Source organism: Zingiber officinale, chromosome 10B, assembly GCF_018446385.1.
Source record: "Zingiber officinale cultivar Zhangliang chromosome 10B, Zo_v1.1, whole genome shotgun sequence".
Classification (NCBI taxonomy): domain Eukaryota; kingdom Viridiplantae; phylum Streptophyta; class Magnoliopsida; order Zingiberales; family Zingiberaceae; genus Zingiber; species Zingiber officinale.
The window spans coordinates 94452578-94476774 of record NC_056005.1 but is presented as its reverse complement, the minus strand read 5'-3'; the positions used below and the strand labels follow the sequence as shown (position 1 = coordinate 94476774).

The 24197-nt window shown below is 38.1% G+C and overlaps 3 protein-coding genes across 5 annotated transcripts; 2 read left to right on the top strand and 1 right to left on the bottom strand.

Annotated features, from left to right (window-relative positions):
• The first annotated feature begins 6407 nt into the window (after nucleotides 1-6407).
• Nucleotides 6408-10952, top strand: LOC122028720 (DNA repair protein REV1-like). 2 transcript variants are annotated; one of them, XR_006124927.1, is made up of 9 exons: nucleotides 6408-6620; nucleotides 6703-6841; nucleotides 6943-7058; nucleotides 7144-7220; nucleotides 7758-8152; nucleotides 8990-9561; nucleotides 9895-9955; nucleotides 10387-10518; nucleotides 10700-10952. XR_006124927.1 is itself a non-coding variant. In XM_042587584.1 (8 exons), the coding sequence occupies exons 1-8, from the start codon at nucleotides 6496-6498 to the stop codon at nucleotides 10760-10762; spliced, it is 1548 nt and encodes a 515-aa protein (XP_042443518.1). In that variant the 5' UTR covers nucleotides 6409-6495; the 3' UTR covers nucleotides 10763-10951. The 2 variants fall into 2 exon arrangements, 1 of the variants encoding a protein (XP_042443518.1); XM_042587584.1 differs by lacking the exon at nucleotides 10387-10518 and having other exon boundaries at nucleotides 6409-6620; nucleotides 10700-10951.
• Nucleotides 10953-12438: 1486 nt separating this feature from the next.
• Nucleotides 12439-15848, bottom strand: LOC122029838 (cytochrome c1-2, heme protein, mitochondrial-like). 2 transcript variants are annotated; one of them, XM_042588969.1, is made up of 8 exons: nucleotides 15731-15848; nucleotides 14862-14941; nucleotides 14200-14411; nucleotides 13682-13961; nucleotides 13528-13599; nucleotides 13035-13151; nucleotides 12886-12951; nucleotides 12439-12809 (listed from the first exon to the last, which is right to left on the bottom strand). In XM_042588969.1, exons 2-8 carry the CDS (start codon nucleotides 14919-14921, stop codon nucleotides 12693-12695), a joined length of 924 nt encoding a protein of 307 aa, XP_042444903.1. In that variant the 5' UTR covers nucleotides 14922-14941; nucleotides 15731-15848; the 3' UTR covers nucleotides 12439-12692. The 2 variants fall into 2 exon arrangements, with proteins under 2 accessions (XP_042444903.1, XP_042444904.1); XM_042588970.1 differs by having other exon boundaries at nucleotides 14200-14381; nucleotides 15731-15801.
• Nucleotides 15849-18590: 2742 nt separating this feature from the next.
• On the top strand, nucleotides 18591-23403 carry LOC122030054 (DNA-directed RNA polymerases II, IV and V subunit 3-like). Its single transcript, XM_042589207.1, has 3 exons — nucleotides 18591-19152; nucleotides 20763-21000; nucleotides 22872-23403. The coding sequence occupies exons 1-3, from the start codon at nucleotides 18656-18658 to the stop codon at nucleotides 23136-23138; spliced, it is 1002 nt and encodes a 333-aa protein (XP_042445141.1). The 5' UTR covers nucleotides 18591-18655; the 3' UTR covers nucleotides 23139-23403.
• The last annotated feature ends 794 nt before the right edge of the window (nucleotides 23404-24197 follow it).

Below are 24197 nucleotides of genomic sequence, written 5' to 3'. Positions count from 1 at the left end.
TTTAACGTCGTTGCTCGACGATTTGACGAAGACTCGCATTTAACGTCGCCGCTCGACGATTGGTGGAGACGAGGGTTTAAGGTCGCCGCTCGTCCATCGATGGAGACGAGGGTTTAAGGTCGCCGCTCGACCGTCGATGGAGACGAGGGTTTAAGGTCACTGTTCGACCATTGTTGGAGACGAGGATTTAAGGTCGCCGCTCGACCGCTGATGTAGGCAAGCGTTTAATGTTACCGCTCGACGATTTATTGGGGACTCGAGTTTAACGTCGCCGCTCGACGGTTGATGGAGATGAGGGTTTAAGGTCGTCGCTTGACCCTTAGGGGAGACAAATGTTTTACGTCGTCGCTCGATGATTTGTTTATACTTGTACCTGGATTTTAGGTCATCGCTCGATCGTTGATGGTAACACACTTAAAAGAGGCCTTTGCTTTTTTATTTAAACTTTTCCCTGCACTCGGCAACCACTCAGTAGCCACAAAATACAGGATTCACTTACGGACCTCTCATCCAACCCTGTAGGGTTGCAGATGGTTCGCGCTCCAAGGCCTCTCGAGCTGCCTCCCCTCTTCGTCCTCTAAATAATAGGCACCCGAACGAAACTTTTGCACGACCTTAAATGGTCCCGCCCATGGTGCCTCGAGCTTAGCGACATCGCCGACTGACTTCACTTTCTTCCAGACGAGGTCACCGACCTAGAAGGATCTCGGGATCACCCACCGATTATAATTCTGCCTCATACGTTGCCGGTAGGCTGTCAGGCGAATGGCTGCTTTTGCTCGTGCTTCGTCCACCAAGTCGAGCTCCATTTACCTTCGTTCGATGTTTCCTTCATCAGGACGACCGCTTCACCGTCGTATACCAGGTGAAAGGGGGCATGCCTGTGCCTTCCTTTTGGGTCATGCGGATAGCCCATAGCACACTTGGGAGCTCATCAACCCAACTACCTCCGATGTGGTCGAGCCGAGTACGAAGGATTTGAAGGATCTCCCGATTGGTGACTTCAGCTTGCCCATTACTCTGCGGATAGGCCACGGAAGTGAAGGCCTACTGGATGTCATATCCCTCGCACCACTCCCTGAGCATCCGATCGGCGAATTGTCTTCCATTGTCTGAGATGAGCCGGGGAGGGATGCCGAACCAACAGATGATATTCTGCCATATGAACTTAATGACTATCTGCTCAGTAATTTTGGCTAGGGGCTCGACCTCGACCCATTTGGAGAAGTAGTCCACCTCAACGAGCAAGAAGTTCCACTGACCGGTCGCCATGGGGAATGGTCCTACGATGTCCATGCCACATTGGTCGAACGGACATGATACAGTGGAAACCTTCATTTCCTATATTGGCCAGTGCGAGAGGTTGTGGTACTTCTGGCAGGACAAGCACGTGGCCACCATCCGAGTGATATCCTTCTGGAGGGTCGGCTAAAAATATCCAGCCAGCGGAATTTTCCTCGCTAATGAGCGGCCGCCCGGATGCCCTCCACAGGATCCTTGATGCACTTCTTGTAGTATGTAGGCAGCGTCCTCTAACCCCACGCACTTGAGTAGAGGCCTGGACAAGGCCTTCTTGTACAACTGATCTCCGATCAAGGTGAACAGCCCAACTATTTTCCTCAACAGGCGGGCCTCTTCCTAATCGGGCGGCGTAGCCCCCGTACATAAGAATTCTATCAAAGTTGTCCTCCAATCATTTGGGAAGACGAGCCCCACCATTCGGTCAATATGAGCCACCAAAGATACCTGCTCGATTGGTTGCGCTATGACGATCAACAATAGTGAACTGGCAAGCTTGGCTAGCTCGTCTGCAGCTTGATTTTCTGATCGAGAGATCTTCTGTATGACGACCTCCCGGAAATTGGCTTTTAGCTTTTCGAAGGCTTCAGCGTAAAGCTTGAGTCGGGCGTTACTTATCCCGAACGCCCCGGTTAGCTGTTGCGAGGTCAGCTGAGAGTTCGAGTGGATGAGGACCTTGCCAGCTCCTATATGCCGAGCGGCCTGTAAGCCAGCAATTAGTGTCTCATACTCTGTTTCATTATTGGTGTCTTTGTAGTCCAGCCAAATGGACAGTTGCATCCAGTCTTCTTGTGGTGAGATGAGCAATACGCTGATGCCGCTCCCCTGCCGAGTGGGCGAATCTGTTGGTGCGGTTAGCACTAACGATTTAACCCAGGTTTTGATGAATGACAAATCAGGTTAAGTTAGTTTGTTATTGTCTGACACTTTGATCAAGTGTGCAGGAGAAGCCCAGACAGGTCGACGGGCTGACCGGATGTCTGGCACGAAGTCCAGCTAGGTCGACGGGCTGACCGGATAGCTGGCGAGAAGTCCAAGCGGGTCGACGGGCTGACCGGACGCTTGGCAAGAAGTCCAGCTAGGTCGACGGGCTGACTGGATAGCTGGCGAGAAGTCCAAGCGGGTCGACGGGCTGACCGGACGCTTGGCGAGAAGTCCAGACGGGTCGACGGGCTGACTGGACGTCTGGCAGGTAAGTGAGGTAAGTCACAGGAGGGGAGTGACTGCGAGGACGCGTTCCCGGGAAGGGAACATTAGGCGTCGATCCGGCTTAGATCCATTTCGAATGTCTAAGTCGAGATCGTGACTAGATTCCGGTCTCGGAAAGACGGAATCTAAGTCATACTCTTTTTATCCATCTGTTGAACTTTAACTGTGCTAACAATCTGTTTTACAGGATACATATTTGCCTCGGACTAACTTTGTTTTGCAGGAAAAGGGAGTTTTCTGAAACAAGGTGGTCCGGGCGCCCGGAGGGGATCCGGGCGCCCGGAGGTCCTGGCGTCCGGAAGGGATCCGGGCGTCCGGAAGGGATCCGGGCGCCCGGAAGGGATCCGGGCACCCGGAAGGCGAATTCTATCCAGCCGAGTCATCGCCACATGGAGCATCATGGTTTGTGCAGCTACGTCACATTCCAGGCGCCCGGAAGGGATCCAGGCGCCTGGAACAACATATAAAAGAAGCCCCAGACAGGAGCTTCAGGGGAATGGAATTTAAGCTGAGAACTCTTCTACTGCCGGTCTTGCTGCTCGACGTTCAGTGCGACGCCAACAAAGTTCCGACAAAGTGCTACTTCGATTTTTATTTAATTTCCTTGTCGGTATTGCTTTATTTTCACTTGCATTTCCTGTACTCATTCTGTAATCATATTTCGACTTGTTAGTGATTGCCCAACGAAAGTGGTCAAGGACCACGGGCCTTCGAGTAGGAGTCGTCACAGGCTCCGAACGAAGTAAAAACATCTGTGTCTATTTTATTTTTCCGCTGCGTTTATACTCGTCTTTTTCGAATCGATATTCACCCCCTCCCTCTATCGACTCTAACGGTCCCACAGAATCATCCACGTATATCCTCCAAACGACCTCTTTCTCGGGGCTTTGGACTTCGGTAACAAAATCTGCCAATGATTGTGCCTTGATAGATGTACGGGGTTGATACTGGATGTCGAATTCACTAAGCTATGTCGTCCATTTGATCAACTGGTCGGACGCCTCAAGATTGAGAAGGACTCTTCCCAAGGGACTGTTGATCATCACGATTATCGAGTGAGCAAGGAAGTACGGGCGAAGCCTTCACGTGGTGAGCACTAAAGCGTAAGCTAACTTCTCAAGACCAGTGTAGTGGGACTTAATATCTTTTAATATGTGACTTAAAAAGTATACTGGTTATTCTTCGCCATTCTGCCTAACCAATGTCGAACCGATCGCATACTCTGTAGATGACAAGTAGATTCGGAGTGGTTCGCCGACACATGGCTTAGCTAGGATAGGGAGGGAGTTGAAATATTCTTTGAGCTCTTCGAACGCCCAATCGCACTCCGCGTCTCATTGAAATTTTGTCATTTGGCGTAGTATTTTGAGGAATGGTAGGCTCCGATTGGATAACTTAGAGATGAATCTGGATAGCGCCATGATCCGACTGGTGAGACGCTGAGCTTCCTTCAAATTTCGAGGTGGTGGCATGTCTTGCGGTGCTTTTACTTTGCTTGGGTTTGCCTCAATGCCCCACTTGGTGGCATGTAACTTAACAAGCATCCGCTCTTTACGCCGAACAGACACTTGCCCGGATTAGCTATATCCCATGAGTCCTAAGTGTCTGGCAGGTCTCCTCAATATCTGCACATAGATCAGCAGTTCGGAGGGATTTTATCAGTATGTCATCCACGTATACCTCTATGTTATGGTCGATCTGCCGTCAGAACACTTTGTTCATCAGTCTTTGATAAGTGGCACCGACGTTCTTGAGCCTGAACGACATGATGTTATAGTAGTATGTTTCGTCGGTCATAATGAAACTGACCTTTTCTTGATCTTCGCGGGCGAGCAACACTTGATGATAACCCTGGTGTTTGAACCCCAATTTATCGGCTTACTTTATATATACAAGTGTTAGCTTAAAGAGTTCGAGAAAGGTTGTTGTTTGCTTTTTGTATTTACAGGACTATCCAACAACCCTCTCCTAGCCGGCCCAACGGTCCTACACCTGATAGGCATCCAACATGTAGATTGTTGGGATCTTGCATGCTAAACACGTGAAAGCGCAGTGGAAATTAACTAGATCCTCTTATCCAGCATATCCATGCGAAGGGAAAAACATTGCATACAAACAATCTATACTAAGTTACATGATAGGATTATACCTTTGTTGCGTGCCATTCGCAATCCTGACAGCAACCTTTTCTTTGGATCCAGATCTCAACGCGTTCAAGCGTCCGCACCTCTATGGTATCCACACGAGCATATCCTTCGTTTGTCGCATGAACGAAGCCTTTGGAGAAGAACCATCTTCTTGTGCTAGCAAGAAGAATGATTCATCCAAAACTCCAAGAATCAGCTAAGAAGGAAGGAGGAGGAAGAAGAGGGGAGATCAAGAGTCACCATTTCTTTTCACATTCTCATCTTATTCATCTTATGAAAAATAAATGACAAAAACCTATTTATATTCATCTAATGAATACCAAGGATTTTTGTCTCTTTGTATTCCTCTTAATGGGTTGAATTTATTATATTGGATTAACCATTAATCTAATAACCCAATAAGTCTAACTCATTGAGTCTAACCGATTAATTCAATGTGTCTAATTCGGATTGGACTCAGTCCAATGAGTGAGTTCATTTGAGTCTAACTTAATTAGTAATCAAAAGGCCTAATCATCTCATGATTGGCTCTTAGGGTTAATTACTAACCAGCTCGCATCCCGCAGCGGAATCCACCATCTGGTCGATCCAAAGTAGCGGGTAGAAGTCCTTCGGGAACGCTTTGTTCAGATCACGAAAGTCGATGCAGACTCGTCATTTGTTGCCCCGCTTGGAGACGAGGACGACGTTAGCGATCTAGCTTGGGAATTGGACTTCCCTGATGTGGTCGACCTCCAACAATTTTTCTATTTCCGCCCGGATGATTATGTTCTGCTCGCCGTTAAAGTCCCATTTTCTTTGTTTGATCGGCCGAGCGTCCGGTCGGACGTGCAACTCGTGATGGACCACGCTTGGGGAGATGTCGGGCAGTTCATGTGTCAACCATGCGAATATGCCATGATTTTTCTTAAGGCAGAGGATCAATTTCGTCTTTTGCTTCTCCTCTAAGTCGGTAGCCACGAGAGTCGTGGCTTCCAGCCGACTGAGGTGGATCTGTGCCTCCTCTTTTTCTTCATATATCAAGGTAGGAGGTTTCTCGGTAATAGCGTTTACCTCTAATCGTGGAGCTTTCCGTGCTGCTTTGGCCTCGATTTTAAGATGGATGGCCAGTTATCAGCCGGCCGGACGCAACATGTGGTGTCCAATCAGCTGACGATTGGGTTCATCGTCTCTCTAGATTATAATTTAAGTTAGGATGGATGGCCAGAGATCACTCGGAGACCGTCGACAATGGACAAGTAACCAGGCACCCTGCCGTCAAACAGGGGCAGCCTTTCGATGGTCAGAGACTCAAACTATAACTCGAGGACAATGAACCTAAAAAAGGATCACAATCTGAATATGATTTCGATCATAATTAGAAGCGGTCATCCTGGTCATTTTTTTAACTAGGTTACTAGAAGATCTGGACTACAGGGCAGGGATCCTCTGGTCTCGAATCCCTAGACCACTCCTGATCCCTTGCTCATTCATTGGTTAGATGAGCTGGATCCTACTTGTTTAACAGGTGAGGTCCAATCCACCCATCCAATGAATGGACAGAACCTCTTCTGATCTAGAAAATTTTGCACCTGTTAATGTGCATGGAAAACTTGCGATTTGGCCCATTTAGTTTCCATTATTGTCAATTAAGACCTATAAAAGGGTTCACTTCACCTCACAAAGTTTACCTTTTCTAAAAAACATCCACTAGAATGCGTCAGCAACGTCTTTCTTCCCCCGTACGCTGTGCTCGTTTAAGATTCAAATCCGGCGGCGCCCATTTCCCCATCAGTAACACCGCCGCCTGGCCTCCTCCTCCTCCACCACCACCACTGCCTACTCCTCCTTACCCTTCGGAATGGCGACGTCAAGATCTTCGCTATCTCCATGGACAGCGACCAGATCCGATCCCGCACGGACCAGGAACCCTAGAGAATTCGGTCGTCGCGGTGCTAAGAAACCCCCTTTCGCACACCCCGGAAGGCACGCGGCTCTCCTTTCAGGTTCGTCATCTATTCCTCGTCCTCGCTCGCTCCTCATCTTTCCAGCTCTCCTTCCATCGCAGCTACATGGCGGTGAAAAGCCAAAAGCTTCGGGAGCAATTCGATGCTAGTGCGGTCTTCCGTGGCCGGCTCGGAAGCGGGAAGGGCATTTTCTTTGGTATCTCGATCTTCGTTGACGGATTCACGATCCCTTCCAGTCAGGTATGCCATTAATTTCTGTTTACGTTTTTTTTTTAATGAAATTTTATCAGTAGATCTGTCGATTTAGTTGTGATAGTGTGTTCTTGGATGGATTCCTGTAGGATCTCAGAGCTTGTATGATGATTCATGGTGGTCGGTACGAGAATTACTTCTCGAGGCGCTCTGTAACGCATATCATTTGCAGCCATCTGCCTGACAGCAAAATGAGGAACTTCAGGTCACCTTGGAGCATCACGGTATCTATCTGATGTGTTTGTTAAAGTAATTCTTTAATTGATTATGGTAATCTTTTGATGGTTCAGGGCATTCAGTCGAGGGCTTCCAGTTGTAAAACCTGCTTGGGTGATTGAATCTGTGGCGGCTAATAAGCTTTTGAGCTGTAAATGTCTTTACTCATGATTTTCCTTTTTATCGTTTCCTAAAATTTTAGCATTCATATGATATTTGGCAACAACCCTACAACCTTTTGCTAAAGAAGTTTTTTTTTTTTTTACCCTTTAGATGGTAGCTTTGTGGAATATGATCTTCAGCTTTGAGCAAAGCATTTGCAATTAGCATAATTTCTTGTATTTAAATTAATGACACATGAAATGAATTAATGCCTCGCCAATCAAAATCCAATGACACAATCTTGCTTGAAGCTTGATGGAGGGATACACATTCATGTAGCAGATCCCATAGTTGAAATGAACATGATTTGATGATGACGATGATGTTATCACAAGAATATGTTTCTACTTCCATTTTCTCACAATTGATTAGTATTGGTTAACTTCAAGGCCTTGTGAGGTTCCTCATAAATGATAGTTGAGAAATATTTAGCATACGTGTTGGAAATACCAACAAAATTGATTTTATTTGATGCTAAATGAAATGTATTTCTCATTTATTTAGCCTTTTTTCTTATTTTGCTTAGGGGTTCCTTACCAGTTAAATGAGCTTGAGAATGGGACTCATAAGCAACAAAAGCTGTCTTCCTTTTTTACTTCTAAGAGCGTGTCAAATCGGAGGGATGAAAAAACCACTATAGCTCTTAGTTCACTATCTACCAGAAGGCCGTTGTTACTAAAGAATGAAAAAATGAATCAGTTGATAGTTGATGAGCAAGGTGAATGCTCAACATATAGAGAAGCTATGTTTAATGGAACGGAAAAGTTTTGTGAGGTGGAATATGAAGCACCAAGTATTAATGATATGAAAGAAAAGCATAAGGGAATAGAGATGGGACAGAGTTTTGCATGTGTGAACAAAGTAAAGCTGAAGGAACAATTAGATAATCCATACAATGGACCTTGCAATCAGCAGCAGGAGGTAAAATGTTTTCATCTACTAACATTCAACATACATGTATCTATTTATCTGTTATATTTTTATTGGTATTCATGTTCCTTTGATTTTTTAGATTTATAACACGGTTTACAATACATGAATGTTTTAATTTATGTAAACATCTGTCCACTCAGCAATCCATCTAACACTCTATATGGTTATGTTAGCTGTGTTACTGATTCTACTGAGTTTGTCCTTGCTTGGAAATGCTATTAAGTCTTTTCTAAATTGTATGTTGAATAAACAAGCTAGGTTCATCTAGAATTGGATGAAACTGTTGGCTAGAAGTCTCTGACTTACAAACCAATTTTTCAAATAAATACTATTTATATCAACCTGTTACGTCGTTGATTGTCTTTCTCATCTTTCTTGTTGCATTCATATTTTTATTCTACTACATGTTCTCATTTTTTTTGCAAGCAAGTATTCAACATTGGTTCGTTGATGCCAATAAAACTACTTTTGTAGAGACAGCTCACACACTATACTTCTGTTTTTTTTTATTAATTCCTTCTGTATTTGGCATTGGCAACCTGTCTATATGTTTCTTCCTCTTATTGAGTTTAGCTTGCCATCAGGTCAGAGAATCTGCTCTTTATCTTAATAGTAACTCCTATTTGAAATTTTTGTTGTACAAGAGTAGATTTTAATCATCTTCTGCTAGATAAAGTTTACTGGATCTCTAAAAATTTGGTAGCAGAGCAAGTTCCAAAGATAAATAATGTCATTTATCTTAGATTCTCTGTGTTTAAGTTTTTGTTGATCCTCTTTTAATATTGGCTATATTTATGCTCATGTTAGTAATATCCGCATCTCTAGGGAGCAAACGAGGACAACTTCCAACAAATTCAGACTTGTACGGCATCTTATTCGAGGCCAGATGATTTACACGCAGATGCTCATGATGATAATCATTTAGATATGATACCTCAGTCTCTTAGTCAGTTAGATTACTCCGTGCTTGATCAGCTACCTAAAGAATTGAAGGCTGATATTCTTGCATCACTGCCTCCACACAGAACCCATCATTATCCTGGAAATGACCCCAGCACTAGTGAGAAGGATATGCCCTCTAACCCAGATGAAAATCCTGGAAATTCTAATATGTCTATGTGGATAGGAACTCCTCCAAGTTGGGTTGAGAAGTTCCAACATAGTAATTGTTTCGTCTTGAACATTATGGCAACACAGTTTGCCAGATCTGATACAAATGGCCTTCTTTCTCTGACACTCCAGTCCTTGAGTCCTTTTCTACCTTCATTTTCTGACTTAAGTTCAATGGAATCAGAGGAAATGATTTGCAGCTTGGTTGAGCTTTTCAAGCAATATATTAAGCTGAAGATTGAATCAGATATCGAAGAGTTGTATGTTTGCTCTCGGATTTTAAGAAGGTGCACCTTTATATTTAGTAGCATATATATTTTTCTAAGATCAACATTATTCTCTTCTTCTGCAATTTCCTTTTTCATAAGTTCAATATTTTTCCTGTGTTTTGACATATCGAAGTTCATAATTGTAATGCATTTGTCATTTGAATATTCACTTGAATCATCCACGCGTTTGCCTACTAGTCACTTAATTTTGCCTCCGTAGATAGAATTTTGCACCATCCTTTAGAAGTTCCTCTCAGCCTCTTGTTTCTTCGAATATCAATGTTTCGCTCACTTTTTTGGTACAATAGTTAACTTTTTGGTTCACTAATTATGATAAATTTGGTCATTTAGGTTTGCAACAGATTTCAAGTTCCTATTTCAAGTGTATGACCTGATCCTTCCTACTCTTCAGGTATAAATTCTAAAAGAATTATCCTTTTAACATACATGCCAAAATATGATCTTTTTTCCTTTGCTCAAATACACTTCCTTAGGGCTGTAAATGATAACAAGCCATACATAAACGGATAAGAGTTTGTTTATGCTCGTTCGGTGTTAAGTTTGATAAGAATTCAAACTAGCACCACTTGGCTCATTTCGACGAGTCATCTAATTTCTAGTAGTTAAAGATTGTTTACATCCAGATCTCACTCCATCATGTCTAAGAATAATTTGAATCGATTGTTCTCTTGTCTTTCATGTTCTTTCCTCATGCTCAGAATATGTTATTACAAATTGTGCATCCTTCTAAAGAACCACATGAGATTTTCTTCAAATGTCGACAAAATCAAACACAAGAATTTTAATTCTATCTTCTTTTTTTTAAAAAAAAATTTACAACAGGCTTCTATTAGCGAGTACTATGGGGGAAACTTTAGTCTTCCTTTCGACAAATAACAAGCCCTTTGAAGTTGATGATTATTTTTCACACAAATGTGAATTCTTCTACTTGCAATTGGTTTTATAATATTCATGGTAAGTGATAACATGACATTCAATTGAGAAAATTTACATAGTGTTTGGCATTCAATTGAGATCTACTTTTATTTATCATTCATTTTCAACACTAATTGATTATATACAAGTACATTGCTAATGAGATTCAAATTACCTTTTGCATTATTTTCACATAATAATTATTATTATTGAATTGCAGGTACAAGTCAGAAGAATAATTGTAATTCTAAGCATCAATAACAGGGAAGATCTTCTTATGTAACTTTATTTATATCGATGACAATCATTTATGGATACGAATAAGCAATATAACAATGCCCTCTAAGCAATGGCATAGTAGTAAGACGTCTCCTCAGTTTTTTAGAATTGTAAGATCAAATTTTAATTTTGATGAATTAATGTATAAATTTGTTTTAATGAACGGTTGATCTAAGAAAACTGGGTGTGAGCGTTTCTCAATTTACCTTTTGTTAGTGAGAAATTTCTATGAAACCGGATTTGTCACCCTTAGAATTAGTTGACATAAGTTGAATACTTAATATCAATTTTTAAATAATGTAAGTTTTATTTTGAATTTACTTTGTAAATTGTAGCAAAAGATGATTACACTAATTCCATATGTTCTTCATAGTCCGTTTTTAAATTATGTGAAAGAAAGTAAACTACAGTCAATTTATGAATTTACTCTATAGATAACTAAAGAGAGGATTATCTACCTTTAATGGTCAATTTATGAATTTACTCTATAGATAACTAAAGAGAAGATTATCTACCTCTAACATAAATTGAATGAAGTTGGAACATATTATAAAAAAAAACATGATTTTTTATGAAAGGATGCATTTAATTTTTAAAAATATCTAAAAAAAAGTCTTGCTTATTTTTATTAATAGGTTTTTTTTAAAATAAATTTAACTATCATCCATCGCCGATCGACCATAATTTTGCGTCTAATTGTACTGATTGACTGTAATCATTCATTGTAGTTATGTTGCAAGATTATGACTATTAATTGTAACTTTGACTATAAAATTAGATTATAAAATGGTACATTAGACAATGATTATGTTAGTTAACATATATATATATATATATATATATATATATATATATATATAAATGATATAATTTGAATAGAAGAGAAAATGAAAAACTCTGAAAGATACTTAAAATGATACGAATTTATATTTAAATTAGAGTGATAAATTAGCTAAGTTAGAGTTAATTTTTATAATGTTCAAACTGGTTTGATAAAATAATTGAATCAAGCTGATTCGAATATCAAATCATTAAAATTATTGTTTAAACTTGTTTACTTAAACTTGAATCATTTAGATGTTATTAAATTCTAAATTTAAATTTATTTAAAAATTTTTACAGTTTAAACTTGTCTGATTAATTATTAAACTTGATAAATAAAATTATTTATTCATTTTGATATTTTTCCGTTTGATATAAATTTTATTAATAATATTATTCATGAATAGCACCAATTGGAATGTAGGTGTTCAAATGTACTTGTTTAATTTAATAAATTATTTAAATTTATTCATTTAATATAAGAATAAATTATTTAAATTTATTCATTTAATCAATCTTATGTGTATTAAATAATTAGAAATAATCTTATATGTATTAAACAATTAGAAATAAGTTCATAGTAAAGATTTGATTAATTTACAATTCTAACTTAAATAATTAATAAATATTTCCGATAATTTGCAAGTATGACAAATATCCACAATAAAAACCTAAAAAGATTTAATTAATAATAATAAAATAAAATAAAATGTATATAAATATAAATAATAATAAAATAAACCATAAACCTCATAAAACCAAATAATGTAGAAATATCCATATAACCTACCTGGAATAAAGAAGTGTGCTATTCAGATATTTGTTTAAAAGTTAAATGTTCCAAGAACATCACAAAAATGTTAAAACATTATGCTGATTATTTATGCAAAAGCAACACAAACAACAGAATCATATCATCTGGTGTTCGAAAATAACTAACAAACCATCCGTCGACCGCCATTCCAAACCTTGACAATCCAAAAAATAAAGTCTGAGAAGAACATACTTCTCCGGCATGGAGAATGAACCAAAAATTGCTTTAGATCAATCTGACAATGTACATCATCCAATGTCGTTATTCCGGTGGTCTTTCCCGTGAAGAAATAAAAGCATCAGTTGACAGCATCTACGACCAACTTGCGCGACTTGAAAACTGACCACTTCAACCGCCGGTAGTATGCAGCCTGGAGAAGTGCAAGCGAGAGTACAAAAATCCATTTGAATCCCATCTACCAAAACACAAAGCACAACAATTAGTCACGAAGCGAATCTTGGTAAAATAAGCACGAAAAGGCTGGAGTTTACCAGTTTCCTCTCCTCCATCTCAGGCTCGGCTGCCCAAGATAAAAATGTTACAACATCCTTACCCATCTGGAGCAATAGTGGCATTTGAGAAATTAGTATCCGACCAAACACAGTTTATGAATACAAACACACATCCTCAGTTCAATTACCTGGGATTCAGTTGCAGGAGTACCATCCTCATACTCGACAGCACCATCGATAAGCATTTTCGGCATGGCTATTGCACCACCAGGGAAATATGGATTGTAGTGGAGCCCCTCACGAATCTGTAATCACATCAATAAGAAACATAAGACTTAGCGAGCGATTGCTTTGAATCTTCTTAAAAACGCATCGAGATTGCACAGGCGAAAGCAATTCCCTAGCTTATGAAATTTGAAGTTAATATTGAGTTCAATTTTGCCTAGTGGACAATCATGAACTACATTCGATGTTGTCTATCTTTTCAATATATGGACTTTTCAAAGAAACAAGGCCTTGTTTTCATTGTAATGAAGAAATTTTTTTTTGGAGGAAGTTGTGAACAAAAGAATATAAAAAATGCTATCATTGAGAAATTATACTGCTACGAGTTCAATAAACTGTAAATTATATTTGCAGATATGAAAAAGGTTAAAGATCACATATAATTGCTTCAATTACCGAAACACCAGCAGGAGGATCACGATAGCCAGTGAGAAGAGCAAACGCATAGTTCTGTCCATTGTGTCGGGCCTAGGAAAAAGGGACAGAAAGTCAAGCTTGTCGAAGAAAACATGAGTGACAAGTAACTGAGATAGACAAGGAGAGGTAGTACCTTCGTAATCAGGCTCAAATCTGGAGGATATGCCCCTCCGTTTGCAAACCTTGCTGCTTGTTCATTTGCATATGGCTGAGGAAACCGATCGCTTAATTTGCCAGGACGAGTGAACATTTCCCCTTCATCATTGGGGCCATCAACGACCTCAATTTCAGCAGCCATTGCTTTGGTCTCCTCTTCAGTGTATGCCACGCCAACAAGATCTCTATATGAGATCAGAGACATAGAATGGCAAGAAGCACATACTTGTTGATAAACTTGGTGGCCCCGCCGAATTCTGTGCATATCAAGTAAGTTTTCAAACCAGTCTTAAACTGAATAAGTACGCATTATCATTAAAAGACGATCATAAATGATTATCAACAATAACGTGCACAGGCGACAGTTGCAAAATCCCAAGCATGGAATAAGAATACAGAAATTATAAACCGTTTTAAAGAAAAACATTTTGTAACAAATAAAGTTTCAGTTTTCAGGAAACCAGAAAAACAAAATGCGAACACTGTTTTACTTACGATGCATGATCATATGAACTCAGGATGCCCTTGTGAGGCCATGGATAATTTGAAGGCGGTAAACCATGCTCAGCTTCATCAGCAGATGCCAAGGATGCAAAGCTTAAAGCACCAGTAATCCCAACTCCAAGTAACGCAAAAGCTTTCAACGATTTCATGCCAGCTGATACAATAGCCTCTTCCTGCTTTTGCGATGACACCAGAGCAGGAATCCGCAGACATAACCATAGATTTGTTAGTAATCCTCAATGTATTGTACTCAATTTAAGGAACAAAACATTTATTGAGGATGGCATAATTTATATCACTTATTGAGGTTTAAAAAAAAAAATAAAGGATAGTGTGAAAATCCTTGTTTTTGTACAAATTCCTGAGTGTGGGAACTTACATGTGACTAGAGAGGACGAGGATGAAGAAGCAAACCTTGTTTTGAAGCATTTTAATACCCTAAAAGCATGTTTAGACACACAAGAACTAAAGAACAAATAGTGTCTTTACATGAATCGAACACAAACCATTCACTTAGATGTGATGTATATGCATTGAGGCAAGTAAAGCATGATATGGCTGTCCAAGAGAAATGGACTAGTAACCTATGATATGTTTCTAACAGAGTGAGAGGAGCGAATGCTGTAAAAATGGGGAAAGTGATAAATATTTACTGCTGACTGAAACTGAAGGTGCTTTCTCAAGAGTTGGCCAATGCCTCGTCCAGCAGCCATTGAGTAGTTTGCGATAAGTTCTGAGAAAGATGTAATCAGAAAGGTAACAGACAGGAGAGAAACACCGTTCACAAAGGCAATTTCACACAATTAAGAAAGTAATACAACTGTCAGTGGCATACAATCCACAGCGCAAATGATTGTAATTTGAGTTCAGACTTATTAATTCACTGATCAAAATAAGCATATAGGCGAGTGCAAAGTGGAATCCCCAAACAGCACAAAAAGATATGATTTTGAGAACGACTACAGATAAAAAATATCAATTTGGCATACAATTCACAGAGCAATCAATTGTAATTTGAGTTCAGATTTATTAATTAACTGATCAAACTAAGCATATAGGCGACTGTAACGTGGAATCCACAAACCACATAAAAAAAAATATTTTGAGAACAACTATAGATAAAAATATCAAATTAGGACGCTTTGTTTCCCTTTTATAAAAAGGGAGTTTTCTACGAAGCTTAACAACAAAATATCAAAGCATCCAATGAGAATCATAAGCCTGGAACCGCGCTCCAACTTTTCCTAATAGGGGAATTCTGCAAGCACAAGCAAGAGTCGTCTACTACGATAACCGAATGACCAAAACCTAAATCCTGCCTAAAGTAAAAAAATCCAGCATCGATCGAGAAAAATATGGAGCCGACGCCAGTAATAAACTTAATCTTTAGATTCAGAAAGAAAAGTCCACCGAGAAATACCATAAATTGGAAGATCTAGGTACCGAATAGATCCAACGACGCCGACATCAACCAAAGGAACAGATCACTGCAACGGGGTGAAATGAAAGTAGAGGGACGAACCTGGAGGAGCCTCGGCAGGAAGAAGCCGGCGATTTGGGAGGCGGAGCAGATGCCAACGGAGCGCAGTCAGAGTGGTGGCCTCCTGCCCTATAACGCTTGGCTGGTGAGAAAGTTTTACTTTGCCCCCTCAAAGTTTATCTAAATTTTTAATTCACCTTAATATCTTTGAAAAATATCAACTTGCCCCTAGAATTTACAAATTGTTCATTTTGACTTTTCAGTGCAGTAGCGTGCCAGGTCGTTAAAACAATCTTGACCATCCAATTCGGACACCAAGTTTGATCGACGGTCAAGATCTATTAATTGGGTTTAAAACCGAAACCCAAACCATAATCGATTAGCGCTCGCACTCCCTTTTTTTTGCTTCTGATTATTTAAAAAAAAAATTAGAATTTTTAAATATATTTGATGTTGTCCCGAATCTGAGCCGGATGAAGTCTGAAGATTGGATGAAGTATCATGGGCATTGACGGGGAGAAGATTGTAATATTGCGGGCTTCAGCGGACGAATCTCCGTGTGGCCCTCAAGGACTGCTGGGTCTAAGTCGGCGGTACTAGAACTCTGCACACACTTAGACAAGTACACGGAACGTAAGAAGTCAAAAATTAGAGAAAAAATCCCTGAAACAGACCCTCCGGCGCTCAGGTCGGGTATTTTTTTTCTAGATGAACAGTGTACGAAGAAGAAAAGTAGAAGACAAGTGTGCGGGGTGAGCGTACCTACGCAAATGAGAGTGCGTCCCTTTTTATATGACCGTGCATATCTTTGAAGATTGACCCTTGTTAGAGGGTGTCGTGTGTCAGGACTTATCGAGTGGTGGGGGACACATGACCTTCTCCTATAGACTGGAGGAAGGTTCTCCTTGCAGATGACCCCAATTACTAGAATATTTCCTGACATTCAACAGATATTCTCTGACAGGTGGTTACGATTCGCTGATCTGTTGTCGCGCCAACTCGGGTTGGTCCGCTAAGTGCTGATGAACATATTTGATGGATGGAAGGGTGCGATCGAAGTCCCTCTCTTCTGGCTTTTATGTTTCAGACTCGATTAAGAATGACAAGTCTGTTTACGCAGGCTAGCTTGAGAAAACCTGACCAGTAAAGCCAGGTCAGGCTTCGCCCTGATCACACTTCCTACTGCAGACCTGATTTCCTGACCGGTTGACCCTGCCCTGGCTTGATACGTCGAATGACATCGGGTGGTCCCACTCCGTATATTGACTATCACGTCCTCTTGACTTCTGATCGTTACGTCCTCTTGACTTCTGACTGCCACATCCCCTTGACTTCTCATTGTCATGTTCTCTTGACTTTTGACTTCCAGATCCTATCATTATGGACCGTATCAATATTTTTTTTTGGCATGCACTTAAACTATTTCAACAATGTACATATTTGATTTAAATAATTAGAATTGAAATAATATTTTAAATTTTCTTAATAACTTTAGTATTTCATATAAAAACATAAGCATAATTTTTAAAACAAGGACTTTTAGTAATTTTAGAAACTACAATGATCTTGAAATAAAGATTACTCACCAGCAATTCTCCCTTTTTCATACCTCTAAGGATCGAATTCTATTTTTAATAAAATAAAAGATAACTTTTTTAATGGATGATTGGTTTAATAATGTTGAATCGTTTATTCTGAGTATTTTTTGATTTACCGGGTGCCCTCTATGATTTTCATAAAGCTAAACAGATTCTAAGGATATATTTTGATTCAAATTATCATATATATATGATAATTTTGGTTATATAAATAATAATTAATAATTATTGTTATAAAAAATAAAATATAATTAAAATATTTTTTGATTTAACTTAGTTAATATAAAAAATTTATTTATTTAAAAATTTTAATGAATAACTTATTTTAATATTTTATTATATTATCCTTATTTACAAAATCCATCCTACATTACTTTCTCTTTTTCATTTTTTTTTAAAATTTTTATATGTTTTTTATTATTTTTTCTTTTCCCCCCTTTGTTTTATGTTTTTATTTTATTTTTAATGTTTTTAATGTTTTTTATTTTTTTTTTTTTATTTATTTTTTAAACTTTTTGTCTAATTTTTTACGTTTTTTTTTAATTTTATATGTATTTTTTATATTTTTATGTTTTTATGTATTTTTAAATTTTTCAACGTTTTTTTAAAATTTTTTTGTTACTTTTTCTATTTTTTTTACATTTTTTTATTTTTTTAATGATTTTTTTATTTTTTACATTTATTATTATTTTTTATTTTTTTTTATTTTTTTCTTTAGAATTTTTTTATTTATCATATTTTTCTCTTATCCAAGAATATTTTAGATAAAAAAAAATTCGTTAATCCAAAAATCTAACATTTTTAGATTTTGAATTATATTTCCCTTTTACTGACATGTTGAATATAAAATATTACTTGAAAATCAATAATTATCTAAATCAAATAAAATTTTTTATTGATAACATTTGGATAATTAAAATTATCAAGATAATTCAAATCAAACATACTTCAAAATTAATTAATATAAATTGAATCCTGATACCAACTTAAAAAAATAAAATAAGATAACCCTAGAGTTTGAATCACTTATGATATTGGATGACATGCTACGATTTACTTCTTATGAAATTTACCTAATGTTTGTCTGTGAAATCGGACCATTCACTTCCGGACTAGTTCCATCGAAAATTTAGATATTTAGATTAAAAAATTATACTTCTTTTGATTTTTATCAATTCTAAGATATTAATTTCAATAAAGAAATATTTAAAACATATACAAATCAGAGGGTTAAAACGAAATTGTCTCATCATCTTTGCGAGCGGTGCAAAAGCTTTAAAGGGTTAAAACGAAATTTTCTCGTGATTTACTGCCGCCCTGTAAATTTGTTAGTAGAGGCGGCCGAAAGGGAGTTCCGGAGAGCGAGGCGATGGCGAGCGAGAAGATGTTGGGCGGCGGGGCTTCGCGGACGTCCTATCAGCGGTTTCCGAAGGTGCGGATACGCGAGATGAAGGACGACTACCTCAAGTTCGAGCTGCGGGACACCGACGTCAGCATCGCCAACGCCCTCCGCCGCGTCATGATCGCCGAGGTGCCCACCGTCGCCATCGACCTCGTTGAGATCGAGTCCAACTCCTCTGTCCTCAACGACGAGTTCCTCGCCCACCGCCTCGGCCTCATCCCTCTCACCAGCGACGACGCCATGACGATGCGCTTTTCCCGTGACTGCGACGCCTGCGACGGGGACGGCCAGTGCGAGTTCTGCTCCGTCGAGTTCTTCCTCAGCGTCCGGTGCGACTCTGACCAGACGATGGACGTCACCAGCGCCGACCTCCAGAGCACCAATCCCCGCGTCTGCCCTGTCGATGTGGCGATCGCGAGCGCTATGTCAGCCGATCCCGGCGGCTACGAATCCCCCGAGCAAAAGTAGTCATTTTCCTCTTCTTATCCCCTTCTATTGCTCCTTGATAGATGACATTCTAAACCCGTAACCTGAATTCAATTCATCATGGTTAAGCCTAAAACCCTAGGAATGACTAGAGCAATTTCGATTGGTGCCTAATGCTAGGTTTGATCATTATCCCAAGCCATGCGCTTCCCTGACCTCAGTCTTGTAGCCATAACTCTGTTCCCTCAACCATTTCTTATTAGATCCCCAAGTAATTCCTTTTAAAGGTTTCTATTAAGAGTCAAACAAATGAAGGTTGGGATCAGTAACTGAACTAGGATCATTGATATTTCGCCTTAACACTTGCAACCCTTATCTTTGAAGATTTTGAATCTTCTGCTAGTTAGGCATGCTATCTGCTGATATGCTGTTTGTTTTCCCATGTATTTTATTTGTTGCTACTCTTAGTCGGCATTTGTACGATTTTGATATAGTATTAACAATCGAAATATACGTTCCTGTGACAGTGATGCTAGTTGTTTATATGTTATAAAGGATCTAGGTTAGCTCACACTCTATTGGACAGATAAAGTTGTTTTCAATTGAATGGTTGGCTTGCTTTTTTACTAGTAGCACAGATAGATATTCTTGTTGATTATACCAAGTAGGTCAGCAGAGTGCATCAACAGAACCCTAGACAACTGGCTCTCAATCTTCTTGAATTACCACTTTGACTTTGCAATTCATTATTCATGTTATTTTGATTCTAGTATTTTTCACTAGAGCATGTCATTTGAAATTTTCTCATTACTGTAATTATATGAATCCCTTAAGTTGTTAATTAGCCATGCTCCTTTTAGCTACTAAGTGCTTTCTGCTAGAAGTTTCGATTGATCCCTGTACAACGTTTAGGAGTGACACTTTTGGGCATTGTTGAAGTTGTTGGCATAAAAAAGTTGGCCTTCTGTTTTAATGTCATTAATTTCTTTCATGAAATTTAGTTACTATATAATGTTATTATCCTCCCTATCCTTGGCAGAAAGCTTCTATGATTTAGTGGACCTTTGATAGTCTTCAATGTCAGATGTGAAGCATGTAGCCTATGGCAAGAATGACATTTATTTAATCAAGATGGGCTCTTTGTCTTCTTATCTAATGTTTCCTCTTGTGTCTGAAATTGGTGCATTTTCTGGTTTTCTTGTGGATTTCTCGATGATTTTAATATATTCATAGTTTCTGGACATTGTATATGTGACAAAGACTTAGAGTTGCAATCCTATTCCATCTAGCTTGACTCTTACTCTCTAGGTTGTCTATAAATTTTGCTATAGTCAGATGTTTGTATTTGTGTCTATGGAGCCAAATTATCTTCTCAATTTTCCAGGGAGCTAAATACATAAATACAGTGTTTCTAATCGATATAGTGGAGTTTTGGGACATAATAATACAAGGAAACTTATGTATGCCATATATCAATGTCATTTATATACAAAATTAGGTTCTTTTCAACTTCTAAATGGTGGTATTGTTGATTATGTTCCTTTGAATATCTATATGTCACTTCTACATTGTTGCTCATGTATGTGCTAGAAGATCATGTTATCTTGTTGTTAACTTACATGCCTTATGGTTGTCAATTTTATACTAGGGGTATACTCATTGTGAAATTACGCCGTGGGCAAGAACTAAGACTTAGGGCTATTGCTAGAAAAGGGATTGGTAAGGATCACGCTAAATGGTCACCTGCTGCAACTGTTACATTTATGTATGAGCCACAGATCCATATAAATGAGGAATTGATGGAAACATTGACGCTTGAAGAGAAACGAAGCTGGGTTGAGAGCAGTCCTACAAAAGTTTTTGGCATTGATCCAAATACTCAACAGGTTTGTTCTATTGTTAGCTCCACAAATTTGCTTTACTTTATGTTTGTTCCTCCAAGAATTTTTTCACATATTTGACATTTGTATTACTCTTTGTAATCTTTGAAACACAAGTTCATATCTACTCTTGAATTTGTGAAAGTATATGAATTCAAGAGTAGAAGGGGAGCCTTTGTACAAAAGTAAAGTTGTTGCAATGTGACCATGTGGTCACGGGTTCGAGTCACGGAAACAACCTATTGCAATGTAAAGTAAGGCGGGGTATGATAGACCCAGTGTGGTCTTGGTTTGACTCTTCCCCCAAATTGCCAGATTTATAGGCAATCTTACTCTTTTTACTAGTTAAGGGTGATCCTGTCTTTAAAGAGATCCATAATTCATGAATTAATGAAGCTCGTGTTCTGATTTAAATTTCCTTGATAACAATTTAAAAAACAATTTTATTCTCATTATGATCTTGCACAATAGGATCACTCAATTGGGCTGGATATTTTAACATTTGGTTTCGTACCAGTTACAAGAATGCTACACTCTTCTAACAGTATTTCCTGGTATCACTCAAAATGTAAAAAGAATATATAGGTTGTAGGTTCCAACAACTTTTACTCGAAAAGTCAAACCATTTTGAATCCATGCTATGTTAGAGTGAGTTATGGCTCCACCACAGCACCATTTAGACTGAATAGCAATAGGAATATCATATAATTATAATTGTGAGATTGACAATGTCCTTTTGCCGAGCAAGTTGCCACGAGTTACAGCCTTGTTGGGAGTTCTAAACTGAACATAAATATATATAGGATAATCCATTGTTATCTAAAGTCACCAGCTTGGCTTCATTACATAATTGTGTTTAATAAACTGTCCATTTTGGTTCTCATCATAGCCAATTTTTTTTTCACTCCTTTGGTGTTAAAATTTCATTGCTGAAAATTCTATGGGTAAGGGATTCCTACAAAGGTGGATTTGGTATTAGTTTCATTTCCTGCTTTTGCTTTGAAAACATGTTGATTTTGGTAAAAAAAGAATGGTTTAATACCTGTGGCTTTATACTTTGTAGTGTTAAGGAATAAAAAGATTGTACCAAAGAAATTACACGCACAAATTTTTGCCTCTTGCTCAAATTATATGTGTTCTGCAAGTCTATTCATTGATCAAACTGGTAAGCGTTCCTCTTCAATAAGAGGGTTTTTCAATTTTGGAATTTGGAGTGACAGTCCTCGAATGTTAGACTTAAAGTTGATGGATAAACTTTAAGATGGCTTTTCAATGAAGGAACTAGTGACAAAAGATGATTTACTAAAGTTAATTATTGTTGGTTTGGTTAAGTTGCAGGTAACTTTGTGATTTACCCTCATTATCCATAAACACAATCTTGGTTCAAAAATACTCACCTCGTGGACATGCCAATCCACTTTGAGAGAACGAGATGTGGCATTATTGTGTGATGTATTGTGCCTTAAGGTATCATAATTCGATATGCCCGAGTTTGCAAGTAAGGATCCCTATATCTTGTAATGCTCTAATGGTAATTTGACTGGTTTTCTTTGATGTTTCCCTGATTCTCTCAGTTGACAATATATTTTAACATCTCCAAGTGAGTCTTCCACGATGAATCATGTAGGTCATAGTAGTTTATTAGGCATAATGAACCACCCGATTTTAGTCGACCAACTTATGATATAATAACATCACGTCATGTCGCACATTCTTCTTTGGTCGATTGTTCATGTCCAAGTGTCCTTGCGATTCCCATACCATGGAGAAACTGATTCATAATAAGGGTCCTTCAAAGACGATCCTTCCTTAGCCTTCTATTAGTATATACATATGGAATCTGCTTTCCATTCTGATATTGTTTTTCTCAATATCAGGTTGTAGTTATTGACTCAGAGGCTTATACATACGACGATGAAGTCCTCAAGAAATCTGAAGCTATGGGGAAACCAGGCCTTGTCGAGATTTATGCCAAAGAAGACAGCTTCATATTCACCATTGAATCAACAGGTGCCATCAAGGCTTCACAAATGCTCATCAACGCAATTGACGTCCTCAAGCAGAAGCTGGACGCGGTGCGCTTACAAGACGAAGCATCCGATATGAATGAACTGACTTCGCACCTCGGAATTCAGTCAATATAGATGTATTCTTCATTCTCCTGTCCTTCCTCGGCAATGCTAGGTATTTTCTCCATTTTTCTACTAGCTGTGAAAGGGCTTTATCTGCGCATTATCTTGTTCTTTAAGTTTCAATCATCTGATTTAAGTATTATTAGGTAATTATGTTTGAAACTTGTAGTTAACACTAACTTGATGATCATGATGAGGACTCAAAGATTGTCATTGTTTTCCCTGGATAATTGTGTACCAATTGATTTATTCAAAGTTGGTCTAGATTTCAGTAAAATTTTAATAGGGTTCCATTTATTTATTTATTTATTGATCTCTCATTTAGTGTTAGTTTTATATATTTGAGTCACTATTATGCTCATCAATCATTTCATAAACTCTTTATGGTGACAAATATTGAAATATAAGAGATGGTAAGACATGAAACATAAAGTTATTCTTCTTCATTTATCTATATAAAATTTCACTTTAATTGTCGAAATTTAGGTTTTAGCAAGCTATGGTCATTTCTATATTCCTAATCTAGGTAATTTTAACATCTAATGTGTTCTTAAAATATCTTAATTTTCTTCAGTCGACCTTTGCTTTGCCTAACGAACCACTAATACCTACACAAGATCGCAAAAGATTCACTTGGAGATTTATATAGACATTTTTAGGGTGCGTTTGGTTCAAGTTATCATGTATAACTTTGATTATGTGACCAAAATTATGGAGAATAAAACATAACCAAATGTTATTTGGTTCAACTTATTTAATGCAACAAAATTTATTTACACGAAGGTTTTAATGAATAACCTAATTTAATATTTTACTATATTACCCTTAGTTACAAAACTAACCATGTATATCTTTTAAACTTTATGTTTTTTTCTTTTTCACATTTTTCTTTATTTTTTTGTATTTTTAAAATTTTTTTTAAAGTTTTATTTATTTATTTTAAAATTTTAAAAAAATTTTACGTTTTTTATTTTTTAATTTTTAAAAAATTTTACATTTTTTTTCTATTTTTTATGTTTTTTAATTTTTTCTAATTTTTCTATTTATATATATATGTTTTTAATTTTTTAT

Excerpts from the sequence above, each read along its gene's own strand:
- LOC122028720 (XM_042587584.1), top strand. The coding sequence starts at position 6,496 with ATGGCGACGTCAAGATCTTCGCTATCTCCATGGACAGCGACCAGATCC. Across the intron at positions 7,221-7,757 it reads GGCTAATAAGCTTTTGAGCT|GGGTTCCTTACCAGTTAAAT; the intron begins GTAAATGTCTTT and ends TATTTTGCTTAG. Across the intron at positions 8,153-8,989 it reads CTTGCAATCAGCAGCAGGAG|GGAGCAAACGAGGACAACTT; the intron begins GTAAAATGTTTT and ends CCGCATCTCTAG.
- LOC122029838 (XM_042588969.1), bottom strand. The coding sequence starts at position 14,921 with ATGGCTGCTGGACGAGGCATTGGCCAACTCTTGAGAAAGCACCTTCAG. Across the intron at positions 14,412-14,861 it reads ACCTTCAGTTTCAGTCAGCA|ATTCCTGCTCTGGTGTCATC; the intron begins GTAAATATTTAT and ends TTATGTCTGCGG. Across the intron at positions 13,962-14,199 it reads AGTTCATATGATCATGCATC|AATTCGGCGGGGCCACCAAG; the intron begins GTAAGTAAAACA and ends TGATATGCACAG.
- LOC122030054 (XM_042589207.1), top strand. The coding sequence starts at position 18,656 with ATGGCGAGCGAGAAGATGTTGGGCGGCGGGGCTTCGCGGACGTCCTAT. Across the intron at positions 19,153-20,762 it reads TACGAATCCCCCGAGCAAAA|GGGTATACTCATTGTGAAAT; the intron begins GTAGTCATTTTC and ends ATTTTATACTAG. Across the intron at positions 21,001-22,871 it reads TTGATCCAAATACTCAACAG|GTTGTAGTTATTGACTCAGA; the intron begins GTTTGTTCTATT and ends TCTCAATATCAG.